The sequence below is a fragment of the Castor canadensis genome, chromosome X (genome assembly GCF_047511655.1).
Source record: "Castor canadensis chromosome X, mCasCan1.hap1v2, whole genome shotgun sequence".
Lineage (NCBI taxonomy): Eukaryota > Metazoa > Chordata > Mammalia > Rodentia > Castoridae > Castor > Castor canadensis.
Genome location: NC_133405.1, coordinates 3,036,220 through 3,062,691, shown reverse-complemented (window position 1 = coordinate 3,062,691; position 26,472 = coordinate 3,036,220). Strand labels below are relative to the sequence as shown.

Here is a 26,472-nt window from a genome sequence, read left to right as displayed (position 1 = left end):
ACAAACCTGACAGGTTTGAAAGGCTAAGGGAAGTGAATCTCCAGAGTTGGGATGAATAGAGACTCCCATATGTCCAGATTGTTCCACTAATGAGTAAGCATTATTATTACATTCATTTTTCAGATAAGAGAGCTGAGGTTCCGAGGCTGGAGCTCCAACTTAGATCTTCAAGTTTGTAGTCAAATGCCTTTTCAGTGCACTATCTACAGCCTGTCCCTGGGAGACAAATCCTAAAGTTTGGATAGAATTCTCCCTGCTCCTGTGCTTCCATTGTAAGGGAGGGAAATACTGCTAGAAGGTGCTAAGGCAATTAAAGGGCAGATTTCCACAGGCTTGGGGGCTGGGATGGTAAACTGCAACCCACAAAGATTGTGAACGCCCAGAAAAAGTGAAGAGAAAAGGTGGACACTCAGAATCAAAAAATCTACTGCCCTCTTCCTTTGTGAGAATTGATCAAAATTATTGGTCGCATACCACCTGATGCAAATGAGATAAATTTACATCTTCACTATAGTCAGCATTCTGATTGTTGTGTGCTAGGCCTGCCTGCTCTCCTAATATCCCCTTTGGAGAAAGGATTTACTATGAGGAAGTCAAAGAGGGACTACTGTGGAGGAGGGGAGATAAGAAAGAGTAACAGAGGGAGTGGACGTGATCAAAGTACATTATATGCATATATGGAAATATCACAATGAAACCTCTTCATACAACTAATATACCTTAATTCAAAAATAACTTTACTCATGTGGGGGTGGAGGAGTCTTCAGGGATACTAAGACTATCTCTCAGATATAATAAATACATGAAGGATTTTGAGACAAACACAGGAACTCTGATACAACTTCCCATATGGAACAGAATTCCCTGTATCCTATCCCTGACAGGCCATTCATTCAGCCCTTGTAGAAACAACTTTAGTAACAAGAAAGGAGCTAATTCTCCCAAGAGACAGTCTATTGCCTATTTATCCCTTTTTATTACAAATATAAACCCCATGTAGGAATTTCATTCCAGTCCAGCAAGTGAGTGAGGGCACATGGCTGAACCTGAAGGTGTAAAGACACTTTGAGGACCACAGACTATTCGTTTAAAGACTTTTCCTCAGAAACAGAGTTAAAGTGGGGGTGGGGTAAGGAGAAGGAAACTCTTCTACAAAGATTCACTTTTATGCTGCTTTCTCTTAAAAACCACATATAAGCACATTTCTCCCGCCTTGATCTCAGCTACAAGTACAATTTCACCTCTTTTGTGGCCCATGAGGGAGGGACACACATTTATAGGACAATAGCTTTCCAAGTGAGACAACTAGGAAGGCTCCTAGGTGTCGGGTTGCCCAAGCGAGTACATTTCTTACCAAATATATTTGATCAATTAGTTGTGAAATGCACATCTTTCTAAAATAACTATTTATGAAAAAATTGACTACGATCATTCGAAAGGGCAGGGCCTAACAGTTGTCATCCAGCCTCAATCTTTTCTGGTTTTGCCGAGGTCAGGACCACACCATCTTTAGTTGGACTGCTGACGTGCTTACTCTGTCTCTGGCTTTCTGCATTTAAACTATGATGAGTCTAGAAGTATATTTCATTTTATATCTCCTTCTTAGAATCATTGGATTTTTTGAATTTCTGAATTTGAATCTTCTTCTCCACATTTCTCTCCATTCCTGGAACTTCAGTTGAACGTATGGTAAACATTCTCATTGTATCCATTGGGTCTCTTTTCCTCTTTTAAAAATTTTTCCATGTAATTTGTTTGTCCAGGTAGAACTCTGGCATAATATATCTTCCAATTAAGTAATTCTCTTTTTAGTTGCATTTAGTCTTCTGTTAAACTCAACAGTTAAACTATCAAGTTTCACTGTTAGTGTTTTCAGTTGTAGACCTTCTACTAAATTATTTTTTAAATTTGCTATATTGCTGTTGATGGTTTTCTGTTCCCTGAAAATATTTTCAAGCTCATCTTTTGTTTTTGGGAATGTAGCAAACCATCCATAGTGATTGCAGTCTATGTCACATAATGCTAATATCTAAAGTCTTTGTGGGTTTGTTTTTATTGTCTATTCTTTTCTACTGGCTGTCAATGTATACTTTTTTCTTTGTATATGGCATTATCTTTGACTATGTGACTTATTATTGAAATTTTATTTTTACAAATTATTCTAGGCCCAAAATTATAAAAACTCTCCTGCAGAGAGTCTTTTCACTTTCTGGAATATTTTCAAATGTCTGGGAATACTATCTGTGTAAGACCACATTAATACAAGACCAGGACTTCAGATTCAGACTACCTAAGTGATGAGTATGTAGACAGCAAGGCCACCCAAGAGCTGGTTACTTCTAAGTCACCATTATCCTTAAGTTGTAGCTGCTCAGAGTCCCAGATGACAGTAACAGGAAAGCTTATCAAATTACCTTTTTGTTTGGGCCTTGAGCTTTGACTTTTGTCCCCATTGTCCCTAATGCCACCAAAACCATGGCACAATTTCACAATTCTTTCTTCCTCTGGGAAAAGCAGCATCTACTGCTGGGCCTGCCTGTACTGGGTTATTTCTCCTCCTAGATTTTAGCCTCGTTATCTCTGAGCTATTTATGATGATGATTTAATTCTACATCTCATCCAGTTTACTTATTTGTCTTCATTGGAACAGTTAATTCCAGCTACCTAGCCTGCCTTTGCCAGAACCAAAAGATTCTTCCAAGGTGCCACTCTAGTTGTGCTATTCCCTTGCACAAATCCTTTCTCAAAAGCATATTGCTAACTCTAAAATAAAAGTCAAGTTTCTTAGCTTGGAATATTTGGTCCCAAACTCTCTTTCTTGCCTCATTTACTTGGCAAATATTTATTGTACACTGAGTATGTAGCACTCTCTACGTCATGCTCTGCCTAATCTCTCATTTCTTACCTCTAGCATTTCTTGTCATGCCATCAAACTCCAGCCAAACTGGAACCTTCTCTAATGTGGTAGAGCAGTCAGTCCACAAACTGGCTAACTTCTAGGTCAGTGTTCTTTCCCAATACAATGATCCCATATTCAGTCAGGGTATTTATAAATATTTCAATAAAAGCTTGATAAATACAAATTGTGGTGGCATTTTCATATTTCTTTTTGCATTTTGGACTATTTTTGTCTTGTGAGTCAGAAATTTCAATGAAGCATTACCTCTAGGGAGAGTAGAAGTGGGGGAGGGTCCTCTGGGATTTAAGGTCTGGAACTAAATTCATCATTGCCATCAACTTTTTGGCAATATTCGTAGTTACAGGGGCACCTAGGAACAAAACTTCAGGTTTCAAGCTTGTTTTTCCTAACAAATGAGGGACCTGACCAATTGCCAGCGAAATTTGGTTCCTCAATGCTGGGAATATCCCACATCCAAACAAATCTACTCCCACCTGCTGGTAGTTGCCTGAACTTCCAGCCAAAGCCCACATAACTGAAAATATACCATCGTGGAAGAAGGCAAACCTGCAAACAGAGTTTCTAGTTTGACTTCTGTTACTATGTGACTTTTGGCCAATCCCTTTCCTTTCTCTTGGCCTCAGTTTCCCCATATTACAATCCAAAATGACTTGGAATGGCCCCATCATTTATTGGCAAGCAAAGATTGTCTCTACCAGGATGTCCGGAAGACCAGGGATGATGGGGGCAGGACTAATAATAGGGTGGGCTTGATTGATTTATTCTTGCATGTAATAGTCAGTGCGCATGGGTCCCACCTCTCCTTTTTTTCTTGTGTCTATGTGGGAACAAAAGCATTTGTTGCAATGGCAGTGGAAGAAAAGAGAAGGGAGAGGAAGGTGTGAGGGTGCTCTTCTCTTTAGGAGAAGACAGGGAAGTATAAGATACATTTCTTTGTCTCTGATTCCAAAGTGGCTTTTTACAGGGAAAGTAATGAGTTAAATCCCCAACTATGCAAAACACTCAGCCAAACAGGCAAGTGAGGCTTTTCTGGGCATAAGCAATTCCAACTCACCAGGTACTGACGGAAAGTGGAAGGGTGAGTGTGTTTCTCCACAAATGTTCTTAGTTTATGAAGACTGAATTGAAATTCATTTTGACTTCAACCTTTCTATGGTGTGACTGAGGAGGTGCAGGGCAGGTGGACATAACTGAGCTCCATTTGTTGACTGCAATCTGGCAGGTGGGCCCTTATGAGGCCTCTTTCTGAGCTTGCTTTGTCATGGACCTGAGCTGGAAAAGATAAAGGGGATTGAGTGAAGGTATTCCATATCCTCAGAGATCCTTCTGTTTCAAAGGGGCAGTTTTCCAGATAGTGGAAAGAGTAAGAACCCTCTAATAAAAATGTCAGGCTTTTCCATATGATGCTACACACAGGAGCATTGGTGTGATCTGGACTCCATCCTAAACACTGACTTTTGCTTTCTTTTCCCCTTTCATGGTGTCAGCCCTGGACCCTCACTTCAACTCTTCACCCCCTGTCTATGACACAGAATCACATCTTAGGGAGACCTCCGCTCCCTGAAGCCTTCCAACTCCCTGAATTTTTCCCTGAGAACCCAAACTTGGAGCAAAAAGCTTTCTGGGAAATGTAGGTAGGTCTTCAAGCAACTCCTAGAACCCAGGAGGCCAATTCTATCCTAATGCTATCAGAGCCCTATCATAAGACTCACTGGTGATCCCCCCTCAACCCACCCACACACGAGGCACACAGGGTTACTGGAGGCTCATTGGTCTGGGAACTACCAGCAGTGGATATGGTATCTCCTGATCCCCGAAGGTGTTCATATCTTTCAGAATGTAGATACAACCATGACAGTCAAATTGCCACACTCCCTTCACTACAAAATAAAGTCTTGGGCACAAAATCTTCCAAGAGAAGCACACCTTTTGCCTTTTGCGAAGAGACACCGGACCACGCGCCCCAGGCCACTGCCCCTGGTGCAGCCTTCCAGCAGCAGGTCCCCTTCCCCCTCTCAGGGCTCGGGCCCCACCCCTGTCTCTGGAGCTGGTCCGGGGATGACTGCAGAGGCCTGAAGGGGCGGGGGACGGGCGGCGCGCAGCCTGCGGGCGGAGGCAGGAGCGCGCGCCTTTTTGTGCGCCTCCTGGCACCTGCCTGATTGGCTCAGCCGGTGCTGCCGTCGGAGTGGGCGGAGCCAGCCGCTAGCGAGGCTCAGTGCCCTGTCGCAGCCAGGAGCGGCCGCAGACGGAGCGCACCTAGCAGCCTCCAGGCGCGCCCTGGGGAGCGCTGCGTCGGGGAGCTGCTTGGTGGCTGCTCATCCCGGGCTTTGGGCCCTGACTCCAGACGACTCCCTCACTCCCTGCTCCTTGGACCCTCCAGGTCTCTCTTTAGAGGGGACTCTTTGCAGAAGGACTAGCGATTCCGCTGCCCTTTGCCCCGTACTAACCCTCTCCCCACCCCAACCCCGTCCCTTTATCCAGCTGTCCGCAGCAGGCTCCTGCGCCCTCTGGCCCCCAGAGCACCGCAGCCATGGGCATCCGAGGCATGCTGCGAGCCGCCGCGCTCCTGTTGCTCATCAGGACTTGGCTGGCGGAGAGCAACGACCCCCGTCCCACCCCGAAATTCCACTTCGAGTTCTCTTCCACCATGCCCGAAGTCGTTCTGGACCTCTTCAAGTGGTAAGCGGGTGCTGCCCGGCTGGCCACGGCGGGCTCAGAGGCAGGCATACCTCTTGGACGGAGCGGGCTGGGGGTGGGGAGGTGGGATCTTGGACCCGAGCTCGCCAAGGTTTAGTCTATGGACCCTGCCTGCTTTCCCCTCGAGGGCAGGGAATGAGGTGGGAGTGGGGACAGTTAGTCGAGAGGGAAGAAGGAGTCCTGTGTTTCAGCCCACCTGTTACTGCGGCCTCTGACTGTCCCCCCCCCCACGCATGTGCCTAAACTGTAGTCCCTAACTGGGAGGGTCTGCCCAACCATCCTCAAGGACTGAGGTCCCAGTCAGCTTTCCCCAGTCACGTTCTTTGGCACCCATGGGACTAGGGATGTTTAGGGTGAAACGCAGACAGGAAGGACACCTGTATGAGTCTGGAGTTTAGTCCATTCTCTGAGGCAAGAGAACATGTGTGTTCATAAATGCCTGCGTTCAGGGGTGAGGGGCTCTTTCCAGTGTGGGGGCCCAGACAGTGTGACTCATGACTGTATAATGGTATAATCCTGTGACCTGAGATGGGTGGGCTTTTTGTGCTTATTCCTGTGAAAACATTCGAAGATTCAAGTTTTTTTGTGTGTGTTCATTTGGGTCTGCAAGTATCTGAAAAGATATTAAGTAGTCATCCTTCACATGTAGCTCACACACAAATGCACACAAATGTGTGTTTGTGGTGACCACAGATCTGGAGCACTAGTTCATGGGAAATGTGTGGATGGAAACAGGCGGGAATGCATTGCTTTTATTCAAGAATAATTTATGTGTACACCTTAGAATGTAGCAAAATGAAATTTGGTTGTTGAGAAAGATCAGGAATAATTTTTACATAGCAAACCAGAAATGAACATGCATTCAGATAAGGGGGGGGTAGTTAGCAAGGTTCCAGCAGACGGCCCTGCAATGCCCTCAACCCAACATACCAGACTGCGTCAGTGAGCACATGCGCGCACACACACACATACACACACACACACACACACACACACACACACACACACAGAGAGAGAGAGAGAGAGAGAGAGAGAGAGAGATTTGCAAGGGCAATGCGTCAAAGATCTGAAGAGTCACAGTGATGCCCAGGGCCTATTCTCATTCACAAGCCTTTGTTGGGGGGAAGAACCCCCCTGAAAGTCTAGGTGAATTGGGTGAGCATATCAGAGACCTCTGGAAAGGCCAGCTTTCTGCAGAGCTGAGCTGGGTTCACTTACATGTGCTCACCCAAAACACCGCCAGGCTGGAAGCACATGCTTAGCAAGAGAGATGCCTGTTCCCCAAATGAATCTTTTCGAGGACAGCTCTGAGCCCCAAGAATCTGAAATGGTTTGGTCCGATGAGGTCATAAATCTCTGCTACATGAACGGAGCTCTCTGGTTCTGCGTCATCTGCCATATGCTAAATGTTAAAAACAGAGGTGCACAAAAGCAAGGTTGACATAAATGTGACCAAAAACTGTCCAGTCCAGGTTGGGGAAATGTGGCTTTGAACTAGAGAACATTGGCTCATCTCAGAAGGGCACTGAGTGGGAGTTGACTTTTCCTGGGGCATACCCCTGAAAGGAGGACCCCCTGCCAGTCTGGAAGCCAGCATCCAAGCTGACCTCAAGGTGGGGCTCTTTAGAGGGTTGAAATAATGTAGGTTTTGGAGGGCCTCCACATGCCCACTCTCCTCTCCTCTTCTCTTATGGCATCTCCTCCTCCCCCATCCTCTAGTCCTGCCTAGTAACAGGGATCCAGTCCTTGTGCCCCAGCCTCTGGATGAAAGCTGGGAAGGGGGAAGGGAAGGGGAAAAAAGGAGTCTGCGTCACTGCTGTGCTGCTGGCTGACTCACTGCCTGGAGGGGGAGGGTGAGAGCAGATACACGTATGACTGGACATGTCTGCATATGTGCAGGAGTAGGGAATGCCCTGGCAAGTCTGGCACTGGCAAGACAGCAACAAGTCAAGCAGCATTTACTAATGACTTCTCTGTTTCAGCAAAAATTGTGCAAATGAAGCTGTGGTTCAAAAGATTTTGGACAGAGTGCTGTCAAAATATGATGCCCGACTGAGACCAAATTTTGGAGGTAAGCCATATCTGGACACTAGAGGTTTTTGTGTTAAGTGGAATAGAGCTGAGATACGGTCAGCCAGCCCTACCCTATAAGTTCCTCAGTGACACTGCCCCAGACTCTACACCTCTACTTCCCCAAATCCCCTTCCTGAGTCTGCAGAGATCTACAAGAGAGCGTAACCAGGTTCCTGAACTCAGGGCTTCTGTTCTTCCCCTGGAAGGCCCCCCACTTCTCTGCCTTCATGTGCAAGAAGCTTTCTGTTCCCCCCTCACTCCCTTATAATGGTGTGGCTTTAGAAACCTTACCTATTCTTCTATTTGAGCACATTCTTTGCATCCTGGGCACTCTTCCCATTCCGGTAGTTCAAAACTGAGGTCATGGTGTTCTCTGCTTCATTAACCTAACTCACCAAGGCCTGGGTCATTTGCACCATGACTCCCTCTTCCCCAAAACCTCAGCTCCCACCAAATTCAGTCCATTTGACACACTGCACTCAGTGTGATCTTTATAAAATCCAGCTTGATCATCTTGGGAACTTTTGATGACTTTATCTAACTGCCAAATAAATTCCAAACTCCAAACTCCTTAGCCTTGCAGTCTGATCTCTAGCACAGAGATGAGAAGAGGCAATAAACCTGACACACAAACCCCCAGGAAGTCAATAATCAGTTTCTCCTTAAATTCCTGCTTAGCATGAGCATGGACCACATAGCTGTAAGCCCCCTACTGTGACCCCATGCAACAGGAGTATCATTTTCTGATCCCAGGGACACCCAGGAAACCCTAAACCAAAGACAAACAAAAGAAAGGGCACATATACAGGTTAGTCACTTTTTAGCTCAAAGTGTGAGTGAGCAGAATGAGCTAAAAAGTGGAGAGGCTAAGCCAAAGAAAGCACTCAGCTTCCTGCAAGAAGGTCCTGCTCTAAAGGGTTAATGATGGAGGGTTCACCTGTGTGCGTATGAATGGAGGTCTTCTGAAAACACTGTACCCCACCCATAGAGCACCCTATGGGGTGAATTTAACTGCCCTGCACCATAAGCTTTGGAGGTAAGACCCTTGACCCATTGACTGGTGCTTCTGCTTCGTGAGTGAGAGGGCAGAAGGCCCAGTCCAAGGGATTCAAGGGGAGTGTGCATGAGCAGCTGTGGTGCAGAGGGCAGAAGACCCACTGTATCAGTAACCTTACAGTGCAAGGGCAGCAGCACCTGAATTCTGCATGGGTGTCCTAAGAAGGGAGGTCAGGGTATATGGAAATACAGTTGGCAAAGCGCAGCCAGCACCCCCTTACATAGCACTGGGTTTTGGGTCAGTTGCACCGAGCACCAGAGAGTGATAGGGGAGTAACTACCTCATTTTCTCCTTACCTCATTCTCAGGTCTCTCAGAAAAGGCTGACCAATAACCCTTTGAGTCCACCAAGCACATTCTTCCCACTGTTTCAGGGCCAGGTTACCATCTCTTCAGGCATTCAGGGCAAAGGGAGGTAACGGGGCTAAGAATGAATCTCTGCAGATCGTTGGGCTTGCTTGATCCACAACACCCTGAGGCTCTTCACCACTATCTTTCAAGGGGGAGCAATACATTAAGCTTTGTGGGCATGCACACCTGGAGCAAGATAAAAGATGGATTCCTGGATTGATTTGGCCAAACAGTAGGTGAAGGCGGGAGGGCAAGGACAACTCTGGGCCTTCTGACATTTAGACAGAAGGGGCGCTGCAGGCTCTAAGGCTGGGCCTGTGGTAAGATGGGTGTATGGGAGGGAGACTAGTTGATGGGATAGCTGGACCAGAGTGTTCAGGGCATCCTCTAATGATGAGGGGGTAAGTAATCATAAACTGTGTTTCTAGAGACCCCTGTCACTACCTAGCACTTTCCTGGGATTATTCACAATAGTCCTGAGTCCTGGATTCTGGGCTGCACCCTAACACAGAGGCATGTGTAATTCTGACCTGCCATCCATATGCTTATTCGCAATAGCACTTTGGTGTACAGTCTCCAGGACGACTTATAGCCTCCCACTAGACACACTCCAAACTCCCTTCTGCATCTGAGTTGGAATAGTTAAGCTCCCCATACACAAGGTCACATATGCTGTAGGGCAAAGGAATGCATGAGACATTCTCATTATGGAATGCCTTAGCTAAGCTCTCATCTCACCTAACACATAAGGTGGCCCTTCTAGGTAGATAAATTAGAAAAATGTCCCCTTCCTCTGGGTTGCATCCCTGTGCCTGAGGTCCATGGCTTGGTGAGGAAAATGCCCACTAGCCCCTTCAGCTGGGAGCCCTCGGGCAAGTTTCTGCCCTGGCCCTTTAGTTCTGCAGCATTATACTCTTAAGAGAAGGAGTTTCCTGAGTGGTATGGAATCGTCCAGAGAAATCTGATAGTGGAGAAAGGGGCTGGCAGCCTGGCCACTCTGGGACTTGTTGTCTGCTTAACACAGCTTCCATCCTTTAAAGGTATGGGGGTGGGTTGAAAGGCAGTAATCAAAAACTGTGTTTCTAGAGACCCCCCATCATTACATAGAACTTTCCTGGGGCTTGTTCACAATATCCCTGAATGCTGGAGTCTGGGCTGTGCCCTAACACAGAGGCCCATTTACTTCTCAGCTGCCATTCATACACTTATTCCCAACGGCACTTTGCTCTTTGAAGCATTGGGCTTGGAATAACACATTTCCCTCTTTTCAGCTCAGCTTCTGGGCAATCAGCCTGCAGTGAAACCAGCAGGCTGAATTGCAAGCATCATGTGTGTTTCTCTAGCAGCAGTGTGATGTAATACACAGAGAATAATGACTTTGCTGTGGGGCTCGGTGTAGACAGCTTTGAGCCGATAAGGGAAGAATAAAAATGTATTTGCCCACAGTGCCTTATAGTTTACCAAATATTTTCACATTCATGATCATATTTGAGTCTTGCCAGTGGACAGTGCTAATACCCAGGCCTAAAACAACTAGGAAGCAGAAGAACCACTGGCACACAGATTCACACAATCAATCACACTTGCAAACCAGTACACACAACCACCCTCACACACATACTCAGTCACTCACATGAACATATTCACAAGTTTACTCACACACTTACACACACACACACAAACATGATCACACACTCACTTAAATTCCCACATTGACACAAACACAACATGCCCACACGTCCACATGCATACATTCACTACTACACAAACATACATACATAAACATACTCATAAATTCAGTCATACATATGAGTATACATATTAGTACACTCACACACAGTCACACACACACGAATGTGCTCATATACAAACACACTCATAAATTAAGTCCCACAGATGAACAAACACTAACACAGTTACACACAAAAATACATGTACATAAGCACATATCCACTCACACAAACATGCCCACATACTCAAGCACATTAGCAAATTTATTCATACACATTAACACTCTCTCACACACAAACATGCTCTCACACACACACTCATACATACGTGGGCATGCTCGCACATTCACAACTATGCCCACATATAAGATCATACGCAAATTTATTCTCACATTCATATTAACACAAACATGTCCACATAAAAATGCATTCAAAAAGACACATTAAAATCCTCCCTCACACATAGACAATATACACATGGACATGCTCACAGCTTCACTCACACATGACCATGGTCATACACAAGAAAACATTCACATATTCACTCATTCACATGAATGTGCTCACATACAGTCATAGATTCACTCACAATCTGGAAATGTGCATAAATACACTGATGTATATGCACAAAAATGTGCTTACATACAAACAGGCTCTGGTGTTCACTCTCACACGAGCATGCTAACATGTTCTTATACATATGAGCATGTAGACACATCACACTACACAAACATGCTCACATACACTTAAGTCAACACAACTAGTTCACACACAAGAACATGTTCATGTATTCACTCACAAATGGACGTGCCCACTATAACACATTAACAGACACCCAGAGACATGCTAGCCACTCACCCCACCACATATGTACTGAAATCCAAGCACACACTCATGCCTTCACTGATATTTACAGACATGCCCACACATTCATTTACTCAGAAACATGCTCACACATTCATTGGTCCACAAACACACTCCCATATACTCACACTTCAACTCAAACATATTCATACCTGCATGTTTACATACTCACTGCCATAAAAACATGTCAAACGTTCACATAGACATACAAATTCATTCAGACACACAGCTCACAAACACATGCTCAGTCTTGCATGCGAACACACATGCTCACACATTCGCTCATACACAAACATGCTCATATTTGTATATTCACTTCCACATGCCATGTCTACATGCTTGTGTGTGCCTACACATTTATGTCTGTACAAAATACCCAAGCACACAGACATGCTCATGCATTCCTTCACGTAAGAACACACAAATCCACTCACATACACATGCACTCACATCCATAACACAAACAACCTCACGAACACACCTGCTCGCGTATTTACATGTACGTGACTCACACAGTCACTCCCTCATGGTGAACACTGTCACACATCCACTTTCACTTGAATACGCATACACTTCCTCCCCAGCAACACACTGAAGCACACACACATGCTCACACATTCACCTGAACATAAACACACTCACAAATTCACCCATAAACATGGGCATGCTCACGTGCACTCACACATAACCATGAGTCTTGGTTGTTTTGGGACTCACCGACTTTCAGTTCTTTATCAGAAAACATTTAGAAAAAGTGCTTCATTTTCTCTTTTTTCTTTATTTTGCCCTGGCCCCTTTCTTTCATCAAAGCCAGTCCTCACTCTAAGTTCTTGACCTTCATTAACTATGAGACCAGTGCTATTATTACCCCGTTTTACCCTTAAGGAAACTAAGGCTAAGAGAGGTTAGGTGACGTAAAGTCACACAGCTACATGTGTCAAAGCAGGCTCAAACCTGAGCAACCTGGCTCCTCGGTCCATGCTCTTAACTTTTACCCCAACCTTCATGCAACTGTGTCTTCCTACATTGTAGGTGCCCCTGTGCCTGTGGGAATATCTATCTATGTCTCCAGCATTGAACAGATCTCCGAAATCAATATGGTAAGTGTGCCAGTTCCAGCCATGATGCTAGGGACAGAGGACAAGGAACAAGAAGCAGAATCATAAGCCAACTGTGGTTGTTCTGAGCTGTGAGAGAACTCACATGGAGGAATGGGGTAGGTTTTGGAAATGACACCCCTCCTTGGAACCCCCACATCACACCATGTCCAGAACTGGTTCTACATGCAATACAGACTCAAAAATGGAAGACTTTTGAAGCTTTTTAAAGAACATGTAGGACCCTGTATATGTATCTTGGAGTAGGTAAAGATTTATTTTTAAAGACGCAGAAAACAGAAACCATAAAAACAAATACTTGCAACTTCAACTATATTAAAATACTGTCTAGCCAAAACTTCTGGAACTTCCTTTTCAAAAAAATAAAACCACTGTAATGTGTGAAAGCATAAGTCAGAGTAGACTAAGATATTTCTAATGCGAGGAACTGATACTCACACTATACATGATTCCTGTCTAATAATAAGAATATTTTAAGCCAATTGAAAAATAATCAGCAAATGTGAACAGGAATTTCACTTTTGTGAAGAAAACTAGATAGCAGATAAGCATATAAAAAGGTGGTTGCCCTTGTTAGTAATCAGTGAAATGCAAAGTGAAACCACAATGAGAACCCATTGCATACTCACCAGATGGGCAAAAATCAAAAGTCAAACAATGCCAGCACTGGTAAGGTGGAGCCATGGTAAGTCTCATCCACTCTTGGCAGGGATGTAAACTGGAACTTTCAGTTTGTGGCCATTTCATTCAGGTTTGGGTATATATGGTGCCTTTGCATGATTATATGCATGATATGTTCACATGTGGAAGTATTACACAAGTGAACAAATTATAATTACAAACATCGACCTTACAAATGTTTGAATTGATCTTACAAATATAATATTGAGTGGAAGAAACATATTGCGCATACATAGAGTATGCTTCCTTTTGGATAAAATTCATAAAAAGAGTCCACCTAAGCATTATGCTTTCTAGAATACGTAGGTGTTCCCAAAGCAAGGAAACTGTTATCATAGACGCTAGAATAATGGTTACTGCTGGGGAATGTGTGAACTAGGTTCTGAAAGGGACACCTTGGGTCTTGAAAGTTATTCGTAATGTTCTGTTTCTTAACCTGGATTTTAATCACAGAAAGTTCATTTTATTACTCTTTCTTAAACATACATATGTTTCATGCATTCGTGTGTATTTACGTGTTTCATATAGTAGCATACATTTATGTTTGCACGCATGCATACACACACAGAGGAGACAGAGCTGGCCAACCTGACTTATACCTGAGATTTACCTTTCTCTCCCCAGGACTATACAATCACGATGTTTTTGCATCAAACCTGGAAGGATTCCCGCTTAGCCTACTATGAAACCAACCTAAACCTAACCCTGGACTATCGGATGCATGAGAAGTTGTGGGTCCCTGACTGCTACTTTCTGAATAGCAAGGATGCTTTTCTGCATGACGTAACTGTAGACAATCGCGTGTTTCAGCTGCATCCAGATGGGACAGTGCGGTATGGCATCCGGTAAGTCCCCTAGGAGGCTGGGGACATCCCAGCAGACTTCCTTCTTCCTACTGTGTATCCCACAAACACACTGTAGTGGAACTCACAGGGAAGTGCATTGCTTTTCAAATCTGCCTTGTACTTCCCCCCACACACACATAGACACTCTTGGCTGTCCTCTACTGTTCTTTCTGTCTGGAGTGAACCTTTCTCCTTTTCCATGAATTGAAACCTTGCTCACCCCCAAATCCCTGGCTCAAATGCCCTCTTGGTCAAGAAATTCTCATGATTGCCTGGACTGAAAGATGTCTTCCTCCACCTCAGTATTGTATGCATTCTGTTATTCATCTCCATCTTTTCTCTCCCAAGCAATGAGGTGGGACAGACCATGAGTGCTGAAGTCCATGTAGTGAAGAAGCAGGTGCCATCTCTGCCTTTGGTCATGTTTGTATCATGCAGGGATGCTAGAGAAGAGAGGAAGTGTTGCAGGATACACCTTCATATTCCTCACTGGACTATTTACACCAGAGCAGACAGTAACCAAGGCTGTCCTCTCTTATAGATGGTCTCGAAAAATAAGTGTGAGAGGTAAACTTAGCTCAGAAAATGTTTCCAAGAAGGAGCTACCAGGATTCAGCTCTTAGTTTTTTGTTTTGTTTTGTTTTGTTTTGTTTTACAAATTTAACCATTGGGTTTCTCTTTTTTCTGCTGTGATCTTTCCCCATTTCTTCCTTCCTTCTTCCTCCATCCACATTGCTATGGACCAAGGTTCTGGAGTCAGAGAATGACCACACTCCCAGAAAGCTGATCACCAATCACATTTGTTTAACTTAAAGAGGCATTGCCTGATGGATACCACATGGGAGATTCATAGAAAGTAGGGAAACACACAGACACGCACACACATGCATGCATGCACACACATAAGCACACACTCTACCCACTGTACAAAATGAAATTGCTTCAAGGACTTATAGTGCCTGAGCTGGATTAGTCAATGGGAGGGACATGATAAGGGTTGGGACAGAGCCTCCAATTGGAGGCAGTAGGGAACTTTTGTCATTATCCAGTTTTCCACTGGTCGCTTCTCAGGCTCCTCTGAGGGGGATCACAGCTCAGATGAATGCACTACACAGCAACTAAAGCTCCTGCCCACTTGATTTACTGTCAGTACTTCCCTAGCCCACTATGGATATCCATTTTGTGCCCACTGGCATCTTGCTAGTTCTATACCCTGGCACGTGTGCACATATGGCCAGAGCTGGACCTAGGTCGCTGCTCATGTCCATCCTCGCCCACCACATACAGCCCTCCACGGTCATGTGGAGCCTCGGCAGCTTCTGTGTAGCACATGTTTTCTCTTGACAGCCTTTCTCCTTCTTTAGCAAGCACAAGTCTCATTTCTGCACCTGCATTCAGTTTCCTCAAGGGATCTTCGAACTTTCTGCAGTTTTCTGTTCATAGTCCTGTAGATCCCTTAGTTTCTTGTCACACTCCAATTCTCTCTCTCTTCCTTACACATAGGTCAATCCTTGGGATAACCTTTGCCTCCCCACCCCTGAAGTGTCCCCAGGAATGGTTGCTTGCCTGGACTTGACTCACTTTTACCTTTCTTTTTGTTTTCCTTGGCAGACTTACCACCACAGCAGCCTGTTCCTTCGATCTGCATAAATTCCCTATGGACAAGCAAGCCTGCAAGCTGGAGGTGGAGAGTTGTACGTATTTCTCCTGTGGACCTTTCTTTTCTCTTTTCTTTTTTTTTTTTGAGGGGGGTGATACTGGAGTTTGAACTTGCTAGGCAAGCTATCTACCACTTGAACCAAGCCCCCAGTTCTACTGCCTGGGGCTACAGAAGTCAGGAAACTACTGGCAGAATCGACAGTGAGAGGGACAGCTTTATCTCCTGTACTCCAACCCCCACAAACATAAATGATCTATAGGTAAATGATAGAAAGTAAAAAAATAAATGATAGATACGTGGTAGGTGATTGATTTATGTGGATGTAGACATACAGCATCTAAGAGCAGGTAGCCTCTAGTGTATGGACTGTTTTCTTGAAAAATAGGAAACGCTCTTGGGAAACTGTGTACAAACATAATCTCTGCTACGCATTCCTGCCTGGCTAACCAACTCCAAATTGAGAGTTCTGTTTCCAAGTATTCAGACTCTATTCCCCGCTGCTCACACTCGACAAGCCACAAAGGAACACCACCCCCTCCCAAAAGTACAAGTTGCAGCACTGCTTTCATTTCCACAGACCACTTTGGGGTGCAATCTACCTATGCCCGGTTCCTGATACTTTGTTTCTCTCCCTTTCCCAGATGGCTATACAGTGGAAGATGTTGTATTATCCTGGGAAGACAATGAGAATGCCATCCACATGACAGAGGAGCTGCAAATCCCTCAGTTTGCTTTCCTGGGGAGGGCAATTACTAGCAAGGAAGTATATTTCTACACAGGTGGGTCTGACCCGTTCCTTCTCTCCTGTATCTTGTCCCTTTTGTACCATTGTAAACTCCTGAGGACCTCTGTCTTTGATCCCTTCACTCTACTGCCTCCTTTACCCAGTTCCCTAATTCTGGAACAAAGGAGAAAGGCCTCCTTGATAAAGTCCCAGTAGCTTGCCTCTGCAAATGAGGGATAGTATGGTAGCAGTTGACCAAGTTTACAATAGTCTACAGCTGGAAAGACTTGATGCTCCTGTCAGAGCTGGCCTCTTACCTTTCATCTGTTTGCAGCTTGGAAACATCTCTTGTCCCTCCCATTCCCAAACTAAAGCTAACATGGAGCACGTAAGGAAGAAAGGGGGAGTGAGCAGACTTGCTGTGCCACATGGGTCTGACACCAGTGTATCTCCTGACAGGTTCCTACATGCGCCTGATACTGAAATTCCAGGTCCAGAGGGAAGTCAACAGTTACCTGGTGCAGGTCTATTGGCCCACTGTCCTTACCACCATTCTCTCCTGGATATCATTTTGGATGAACTATGATTCTTCTGCAGCCAGGGTGACAATTGGTAAGTCCTATCTCCATCCCACAGGGAGAACTTGGGTCATTTTGCTCAGAAAAAAAAAATTGAGAGTAAGGAAGGAAAACCTGGAGCAGTGTGTGACTGTACAAGCAAGGAAACAATTCTTCCTCCGTCCACATTCCTAAGGTGCTAAGCCAATCCCCAGTGGAGAGACTGACATTGGAAATAGGGTAAAGAACACATCAAAGATGGAATCTTGGCACATTTGGTTCAAAGTTCCAGAATTCATTATTTATTATATAAGTATACTTATTGAATAAATGAAAAAATAGACAAGTAATAAATTTAGATTAGAAATGCTATACAATAAATACTGATTAAAGGAGGTATCAAAGTGCTCTACTAGGTAGCAGAGGGTTTTGAGAGGAGCTGCTCTTGATGCATGTTTAGTGGAATGTGGAGATGCAACCTATCAGAGTTAAGAGGAAGAAGTGTTGATGGCTAAAATTGCACTAATAAAGTGTTGTTCAAAGTGAGTTTTGAAGACTTGAAGGAGGCAAAGACATAAGACTCAGCATCACCCAATAAGTAAATAACTGGATTAAAGGCAAAGGTGTGCTAAAAAGGACTAAATCACATCTGATGTTCTCTTCTCCTGCCTCAGGCATGTTGTGATTTGAACTTCGTGTATAATATAAGGAGCCAAGAAAGGTTTTTGAGCAGGGAGCAGCCTAAGAGATTGGCTCCCTGGTTTATCTTCACCATCTTTGAAGCAGACTCCTCCACCTCCTCCCTCAAGAGCATACTACTAACTAACCCTTTATATGTGTGTAATAGTTTATGGTTCAGAAAACTTCCCCAGGTGTTAAAGGAAAACCTGTGTAGTGGAAGGCACATAGAGAAAGGTAAGGCTGGGGATGTAAATCAGCGAAGCCATAGCTACAGATTTACGACTTGATTTGAAGAGCAATGGGAAGTCATCAAACCAGTGAAGCATAGGATGGGTTTAAAGATGTGGGGGAAGGAACAAGGAGAGCACATAGGCAAAAGCCCCACCCCAGAGTTGGCCTTTGCTTCCTCTCTGTTGGATATAGACCTGATGGCTTGCCACGCCACCAGAGGAGACTAAGCCTGTGCTTTGTTGTTTATAGGCCTAACGTCAATCCTTGTCCTGACTACCATTGACTCACATCTGCGGGATAAACTCCCCCACATTGCCTGTATCAAGGCCATTGACATCTATATCCTCGTGTGCTTATTCTTCGTGTTCCTGTCCTTGCTGGAGTATGTCTACATCAACTATCTTTTCTTCAGCCAAGGACTTCAGCGCCATCGTAGGCGACGCAGGAGGCCCAGAAGAGTTGTTGCCCGCTACCGCTACCAGGAAGTGGTGTTGGGAAACGTTCAGGTTTGACTTTTTGACTGGCAATCGGTTTTCCCTGAGCACCTCTTAAGCCCAGGCTTAGTGCCTGACCCTTTACATTTCATAGCTCCTTTAACCCTCATACCCGCACAGCACACATGCACCGCACACGCTCACAGCAAGTAAAAAAGAAGTAGGACTGTTTATCAGCACTCCTTTGTATACGGTCATTGTCCAACGTCACAAGGCAAGAAGTGGCAGAGCTAGATCTCTCCAGATCTTTGGGCCAAATTTGCTCCACTTTGTGTGCTTCCAGAGCAGGTGATGAAGCCAGAAAGGAAAGCGGGCACAGGGAGGCTGAAAGGAAGACAGCCATGAGAGAGGCTAACCTGCCTACCCTTTCTTCTTTGGCACTTCAGACTCCCAAAGCCATGTTGAGGCTTTTGTTTTTGGGCAATATGTTAATGTCCAGCAACCTCCCTCCTTCGCAGGGAGCCAAGCCCCACCTGCCTGAGCTGCCTCCATCCAGCACACAGCACTCCTGAGGGAGCAACTGCCCCCAAGGGAGACACTGGTTTGGCCGCCACCATGACCTTCCCTTGCATGCTAACAGCCTCTTGGTCCTGTTCCTCAGCCCCTTGATCTCCAGAGACCCCAAGAGGAGATGGCTGTATCTGTCAAAGAGATCAACAGTAGCATTGCAAGTGCTGAGGAAAGCTCCCCTTCCTTCTCCCCTCCCCCATACATATCCACATAGGTGATATGAAACTGATGAGCCTATCCATTATCTCCTCAAAGGATGGCCTGATTAACGTGGAAGACGGAGTCGGCTCTCTTCCCACCGGCCCTGTGCAGGCCCGACTGGCAAGCCCGGAAAGCCTCGGCTCTTTGGCATCCAGCTCAGAGCAGGCCCAGCTGGCCACCCCGGAAAGCCTCAGCCCACTCTTTTACCCCTCAGGCCAGTCCCAGCTGGCCAGTGGAGAAAGCCTGAATGATCTGCCCTCTACCTCTCAGCAGGCCCTGCATGGTTATGGTACTCGCTTCCACACAGATGACTGTATTATTCCTATCAAAATCCACAACCATGCTGAGACCCAGGATGATGAAGACTCCGAAGACAGCCTGAGCTCTGATGAAAGCCATGGCCATGGCCCCAGTAGGAGGCCCATGCTGCCCCATGACCAGAGGTGTGTGCAAGAAGCAAGCTGGGACCTTGTTCATATCCGGAGCTTACATGATGACATCAATGTTGAGAGCAGCTGCCTTGGTCTTGAGGAGCAACGCAAGGGGAATACTGACAGTATTTGGAGCCTTAATGATGAGGAATTCATGGCTTGTGACCAGGAGGACAGTAGCTCAGAGTCTGATGACAGTTGCCCCCCGAGCCCTGGGTGCTCCTTCAACGAAGGGTTCTCTTTCCAGCTCTTTAACCCTGACTCCATGCCTAAGGTTGACAGGTGGTCCCGGTTCCTCTTTCCTCTTTCCTTTGGGTTGTTCAACGTCGTTTATTGGCTGTACCACATCTATTAGTTCCCAGTGTCCTAGAGCAGCAGGGGACACTGTTCCGTGCTCCCATCATGTTTCCTTTTTTTTGTTTTGTTTTGTTTTTCCTCTTCTCCATGTTCACTTTATTTGGCAGTTATTTAGGCAATCTAATCAGTTCGACACTTCTCTTTATTTTCATGTGTTTGGGAGGAGCTGAAAAGAACGTGTTCTGGTCAGAAGAGAAGGGATTAAAGAAGAGTTGGTGGTAAATAGCATATTGATTTCCTTTTCTTCTAGACAACTCTCACCTTTTCAATCACTTCTAACAGTTAATAATCATAGAAAGGCCCCTGGAAATGTTTAGAGAACAAAGAGGAGCTAAGTTGGGGAGCAAAAGAAGGATACAAGCCTTGCCCACAAACATTTCTGCGGGCTTTTCTTTCTTCCTTGAAGTGTCAATAAGTTCTTTTGCATTACTTTTTGGTTCTTTATTTTTCCTCCTGGGGGTCATGGACCTTGCTCATTCTCTGCTTAAGGCTTTGTGAGAAAAAGTCAAGCTGGCTTGGGCTGGGGTGAGCAAGGGAAGGGCTAAGCATGGCTTAGAATTTCTGGTAACTGGCTATAGGAAAATTGGGGGACATTTGTCAGTGCTTTTCCCCATAGTTTTGGGTTATATTTTGAGGGTGGAGTTACGGTGTAGGTTTGGGGAGAAAGAGTGGCAGGGTAAGCGAGAAAGCATGGTTTTCGGAAGTTTGAAGGGAGGAGATGATGTCGGATTAGAGATTACTCAGGTCGAGCTGGGCTGTCTAGAGGAAACAGTACTTCCCTTGCTTCTGTTTCTGCTTCAGAATGTGGAAGAACAGGAACTCAATACTTCTGTCCCGTCAGGAAGCAGCTTTGTAGTGATTGCAGAGTTGGTCTATAGTCATGGTGTAAGCACTGGTGAATAAGCACTAGTAAGGCCAGTTCAGACTTGCTATTTCACCATCTGATCTAGAATAACAGATGGACAACTATTGTGAATCGATATACTAATCTTCTCTATTTGTCTAGTGCATAGTAAGTGTCAGCAAGCTCACTGACCCACAGCGTTGGACCCTCACAGGATACCTGTGAGCCAGGGAAGACAAAGCGCCTTGTCCTCAGTGTGCCAAGGAAAAAGTGGAGCTTATGTGCCATGCTTGACGACACTTGCTCTTCCTCCTTATCCTCCTAACTCTCAGTTGAAACACTCCCTTTCTTCCCTTCCCCTTTGCAAAAGTGGGTGCTCCGGCAGAATCTGCTGTCAGTTTTCCAACCTCATTCTATAACACCTGGAGCACTTCTGCAGGAAGAAGCCACTGAGCATGAACTGAGCTGGTGGAGAATGTGGCTCTGCCCACCTGGCAGGCCATGAGGAGTGAACTTTGCCAATCACTCAAGCTATGTTCCTCCTTCCTCATTAGGCAGCCTCTCCTGCAGCCTCTCATCCCTCTACCCACCCACACTTTTAACTGTACTTCTGTGTGTTTCTGGGTATATCTGAGGGTGATATGCATCGACATAGGTCTGTGTGCACATATAACAATTTGAGAATCTGAATAGCACTATATCAGTGAAAATCTATATTGGTATGCATGGAAGTGTACCTACAATGTGTGGGCATCCCCTGTGAAATGTGCCTTACGTATGTGTAATGAATGTATTCTGTGTGCATGTATATAATACCTGTATGTCTGTATACTCGTGTTTATCAAATTTGAATGGGTGTGAAAGGAAGTATATCTAAAACCATATGTATTCCCTATTGGTGGCTTTTCTAGAACCACCAGAATTCCCATGGCCTCTGTCCACATGAGGTAGGCCTTATTTGGCTCAGCTGGTTAACTGATTGTTTCTTTCTGATGCCCCTGTTCTAGGGAGCAGTGTTTCCTGGTTCCCATTTGCTCCTCACCCCTCTTTTCACCAATCTGTGCTGTCTCCTGGATAGAAGACCCGGAGGAAGTGAATGTAGTCCTAAGAAGTGGTAATATAGTGCTTTGGGGTAGAAAGTGTTCAATCTGTGGTATAAGTATGAATGCTGAGCATTTTGCTTGATGCTGGAAGGACACATAATAGTTTGGGTTGGGGAAGATCTTGAAAGATGCATTGGGAATAAAAATATGGTATAGACAATGGGGTGGGAGGACTGAAGAACTGGAGAGGACGTGGTATATAGCTCTTTTAACTCATTCCTTTATCCTAATCACTTCATGAGTCTGACACATGTGAGGATCAATGGCAGCCATAGACAAGTGGAAAAAGAGAGGATATGGTCAGAGAATTTGCTACCTACAACTACATGCTGAGAACCAAAGGCACTTGGGATAGCTTCAGGCATGGGCTATGCTGGTGGACCCATTCAAGGACAGGAAGCACTTTTATAGCCCATCTCAGGATGATTGTTAGCTGGTGGATTCCAGCAACAAGCCCCAAATTCCACCTTGAATTTGGAGTTTCAGAATTCTCTATTTCTACCCCCACCAGGCAAAGAATCAGAGATGTGAGAGGGAAGTGAAAAGAAGCCCCAGGTACTGACTGCTTAGATGGGCACAGTGTGTTATCTCTTCTCTTCCACACACATACACACAAGCATACAGCCTCTCACACATACACACCAACCCACACACACCCACACCATCACATATGCATATATATATACATATGGGGCACTCATCCTCATCATGCCCAGACATGCATACACTTACTTATGGCCACACACACACACACACACACACATACACACATACATACACAGAGAGAGAGACACTTATAAGACAACAAACAAAGTTGTCACCAGAATGTCTAAAGTTGCCTCTTTACTTTTGGATACCCCACACAGAGAGGTTCAGATTTAAGGGAGAGCAGTGACCTCACATCTGAGCTCCTGACAAGAGTAGCTTCTTATGGAGTCTAAACATTATTTGCTTACTTCAGGACCCTGGGAAGGGCTTTGAACCTTTTGGGGGAGGGTGGCAGGCAGTTTATTGGGGTGAAGCTATAAAAAAAATTGGAGCAGTGGGAACAAAAACAAAAGGTGGCAATGCACAGGAAGGCGTCATAGCACAGAGGAAGGGAAGAGAGGCCAGTTGTAAATAGCCACACAACTAGATATACCTTAAAAGAATATTTTGCCCTAATGTGCTGCAATGAGAGCAGTTGAACTCTACTGCAACTCACACTCTGTGAGGTTGTGTCAAAGTGACGTGGAGGTTTGGCAATGACATCTTTTCTGAGTTCTGAGTTTGCCGTGGTTTTGGTCCTTCTAACTTGAAAATTGCCAGATCTCCCCTTGTCGTGTTCTGTGTGTGATCTGTCATCACTGTCCTCATTGAGCCCCATCCTCACTTGTCCTCAGCCCTTCTTTACCTGGCTGCCTATGCTCCCTCTCAAATTTACCCCAAAACCAAGTGTGCAGAGCATCTAGGTAGGTGTTCTTGGGGTTCAGCCAATTGAGAGCACTTGACAATTTGGGACTTGGGCAGAGGGAAGGGCCTTGCTGAGTCTGGGATGGAGCAACACATTTTACTCCTCTACACACCTTCTCTTTCTTTTCCTCCCCGCAATTTTTCCCTAGAATCCCTATCCTAAGAGGGACACCCCTGTCTGTCTTCCCAAAGTGTCATTTTGTTGTGGGGATATGTGACAGGTTTCCTACCAACTTCTTGCCATTCCATCTGCCACTGGGGGGGGTGCCTTTACAGAGGTAACATGATCTGTTGGGTCTAAATGGAGCTTGTCCAATGTATTCTTACAATTTGTGTCATCTAGTTAATAGCAAGGCTGCAAAGTCTGCATACTTACAACTGAGTTTTGCTGAGACTGTGGCCATTCCAAATGAGGTTTCCTTATTCTGTATATATAACAGCTAACCCTTTGAGCTATTAACTACTGAATGCATTCACTAAGCACCCTCCCTGCATGATACCCTGCTGTGGTGATAAGCAGGGACTTTCTAGCTGCTCCACAGCCCAGCATCAAAGGAAATCGTGACTTGTGCAGTGTGTTCCTGTTTCTTGTATAATGTCCTGTGATCAATATGAAATCTATATTACCAGTATTTGGTTTTCAAGGGAGGGCTGGGGAGGGGATTAAAGTAACACCTTAATATACTTCAATTATGTAATGCCCGGTTGGTCAGGGTCACCTCTGCACCTCTATTTGTGTAAGACTTTGCACCCACCATCTTGCCAGACTGCATCCTCATGATCAGTAGTCATCAGCAAAGTGGAAGGAGCTGGAATTTAGTGCAACTGGCCATAGTGCCTGACATTGGGCTGTGCCAAGGGTTTCTTCCAAGGGCAACCAAGTCAGTAACATTCTGAAAGCAAGTGAACTCCAGTAAAAATCACACACCCAGGTCTTCAGCAATATTGCTGGGCCCAGGCAGTGAAAATCAAGAAAATAGAAGGAGGATAAAGATCCAGGTGTCCTGCATAGCCTATCCTGAAAAAGGGTGCAGAGAAGAAGAACCTCACTGATGAGTGGGTGCCCCTTTTGTCACCATTAAATTACATTTTTGCATGAAAAAAGACCTTGACCAGTCCTGTCTTCAAGAAAATAAAATATGAAAAAACATAAAATTATGCTTCTGAAAAATAATACTGAAATAAAGTTTTATAAATAGCAAAAAGAGAACAATAAAGATCTATGATAGCAAATACTCTGTTTTCTGTCTGTTAGATTGGGAGGTACTGTACTGGGCATCTGTCTGGGCCTGTAAGCCTTGGGCATCTTCTATCTCATTGTGGCTTTTTCTGCACATCTACTTGCTCATACTCTAAGACACTGAAGCCATGGTTTTCAAGTGCAGAAGAGTTGACCATCTTATAGTTGAAATCATTTCCACTTTTGTACAAGTTGACTTATTCTTAACCATTTGGAACAAAAATTTTTAGATAGACCAAGCCATTATGGTGCCAAAAGACAAGGTGGACATTTGGTTCCATTTTATCAGGTGGAAAGAGCAGAAAAGGTAGTCTTTATAAAAATAAAATTGTTTTTAAAATCTCCGTTGCCAAGGTGGACATGCAGAGTAGAGAGCAAGGAAGCCCTGTGGGTAGAAAGAGGACAAGCTCAGGTTGAAAACATTCACAGAATCACATTGAAACACCCTGCTGATGGGACAGAGGGTCCTTGTTTGTGGTGCACATTCCTCTGTGCATCTCCAAGGACCTTTTGATGAAACATTAGACTTGCAACAGGAGCCCTAAGTCAATAACTTTTCCGCCATGGTCCCTTTTGTGCCTGAAGCAAGCCAGGAGGACTTATTTATATTCATCCTTCAGGGACTTCCCTGCTGGTCTGTCCATAGCTCTAAGATAGGACTTTTAAGACAGAAGAGTTTCTTAGTTAGCCTTTCTTTCTCTAGGACTCTTTATAGCAGCCCATAGCAACATGCTTTGTTCTCCTGGCCCTCTTCCCTCTCGCTCATTGGACTCAGGCTCCCAACTCTACTTTCCCACTAATACCCAACCCAAGGTCTCATTAGCTGCAGAGAACCCATTAAAGAGCCCACGCTCCTTGTCTCTCAGCACACATGGGGCCTGGCAGCTCTTGCTGGGCTTGACCTCCCCACAGATTTCATCACAACTATTTAAGGGGCAGAAGTCTCCCTTTCAACTCCTTATAGCTTTCCTGTTACTAAAACCTCCCCTTGCCATAGGGGTCACAAGTTCCTAGGGAAGGAGGAAATGCAGCTGGGGGGTCAGTTTTCCCACCACAGCTAGAGCTTGCCATGAGCTGCTGCATCCTCTTCTTCTATCTAAGTTCTTGCCAAAAAAACAGCTTCTGAAGGTGGTCCAGGACTACAGGTGGGCCTGACACTGCCAACCACACTGTCACTTGCTGCCTACATGACTACCCTAAGTGATGGAGTGAGAGGAAGTGGATGTGATCTTCATCCCCTTTCCATCTTTGCTAATTCTTAAGGTGAAGGAGCCTTTGCCATAGCTTCCCAGGTTTTCAGCAAAGCCTCCTTTCCCAGCCTGCCATCTTGACCCAGCTTCTTCTAAATCCTTGCAGAACCTCCTGGGAGCTCCTTGGCTTACTGCCATGGTGATGCTTACCCAATTCAGGTCTCCCCCAAGCTCTCCTCCTAATCAAAATATCAAGGGTGAGAGAGAACAGGAATCAGTAAGCTATACTGAGGTACACTGAGGCAAGTTTGCTTTTTATCTTAATTACTTTTAGTGTATTATATACCAATATGTTTAAATTAATAGTGGATAAGTAATCTCTTTATCATCGGACTCCAATGTGTTTCTGTCCAATGGTCTAGAAATAGCTCAGGGACTGTGTGAGTGGTCAGTGTTCAAATT

General features: G+C 45.1%; 1 protein-coding gene across 1 annotated transcript; it reads left to right on the top strand.

Annotated features, from left to right (window-relative positions):
- The first annotated feature begins 5,165 nt into the window (after window positions 1-5,165).
- Window positions 5,166-24,829, top strand: Gabrq (gamma-aminobutyric acid type A receptor subunit theta). The gene is made up of 10 exons (XM_074062756.1): window positions 5,166-5,300; window positions 5,402-5,599; window positions 7,600-7,688; window positions 12,724-12,791; window positions 14,115-14,335; window positions 15,947-16,029; window positions 16,637-16,774; window positions 17,179-17,331; window positions 18,438-18,694; window positions 19,448-24,829. Exons 2-10 carry the CDS (start codon window positions 5,451-5,453, stop codon window positions 20,177-20,179), a joined length of 1,890 nt encoding a protein of 629 aa, XP_073918857.1. The 5' UTR covers window positions 5,166-5,300; window positions 5,402-5,450; the 3' UTR covers window positions 20,180-24,829.
- The last annotated feature ends 1,643 nt before the right edge of the window (window positions 24,830-26,472 follow it).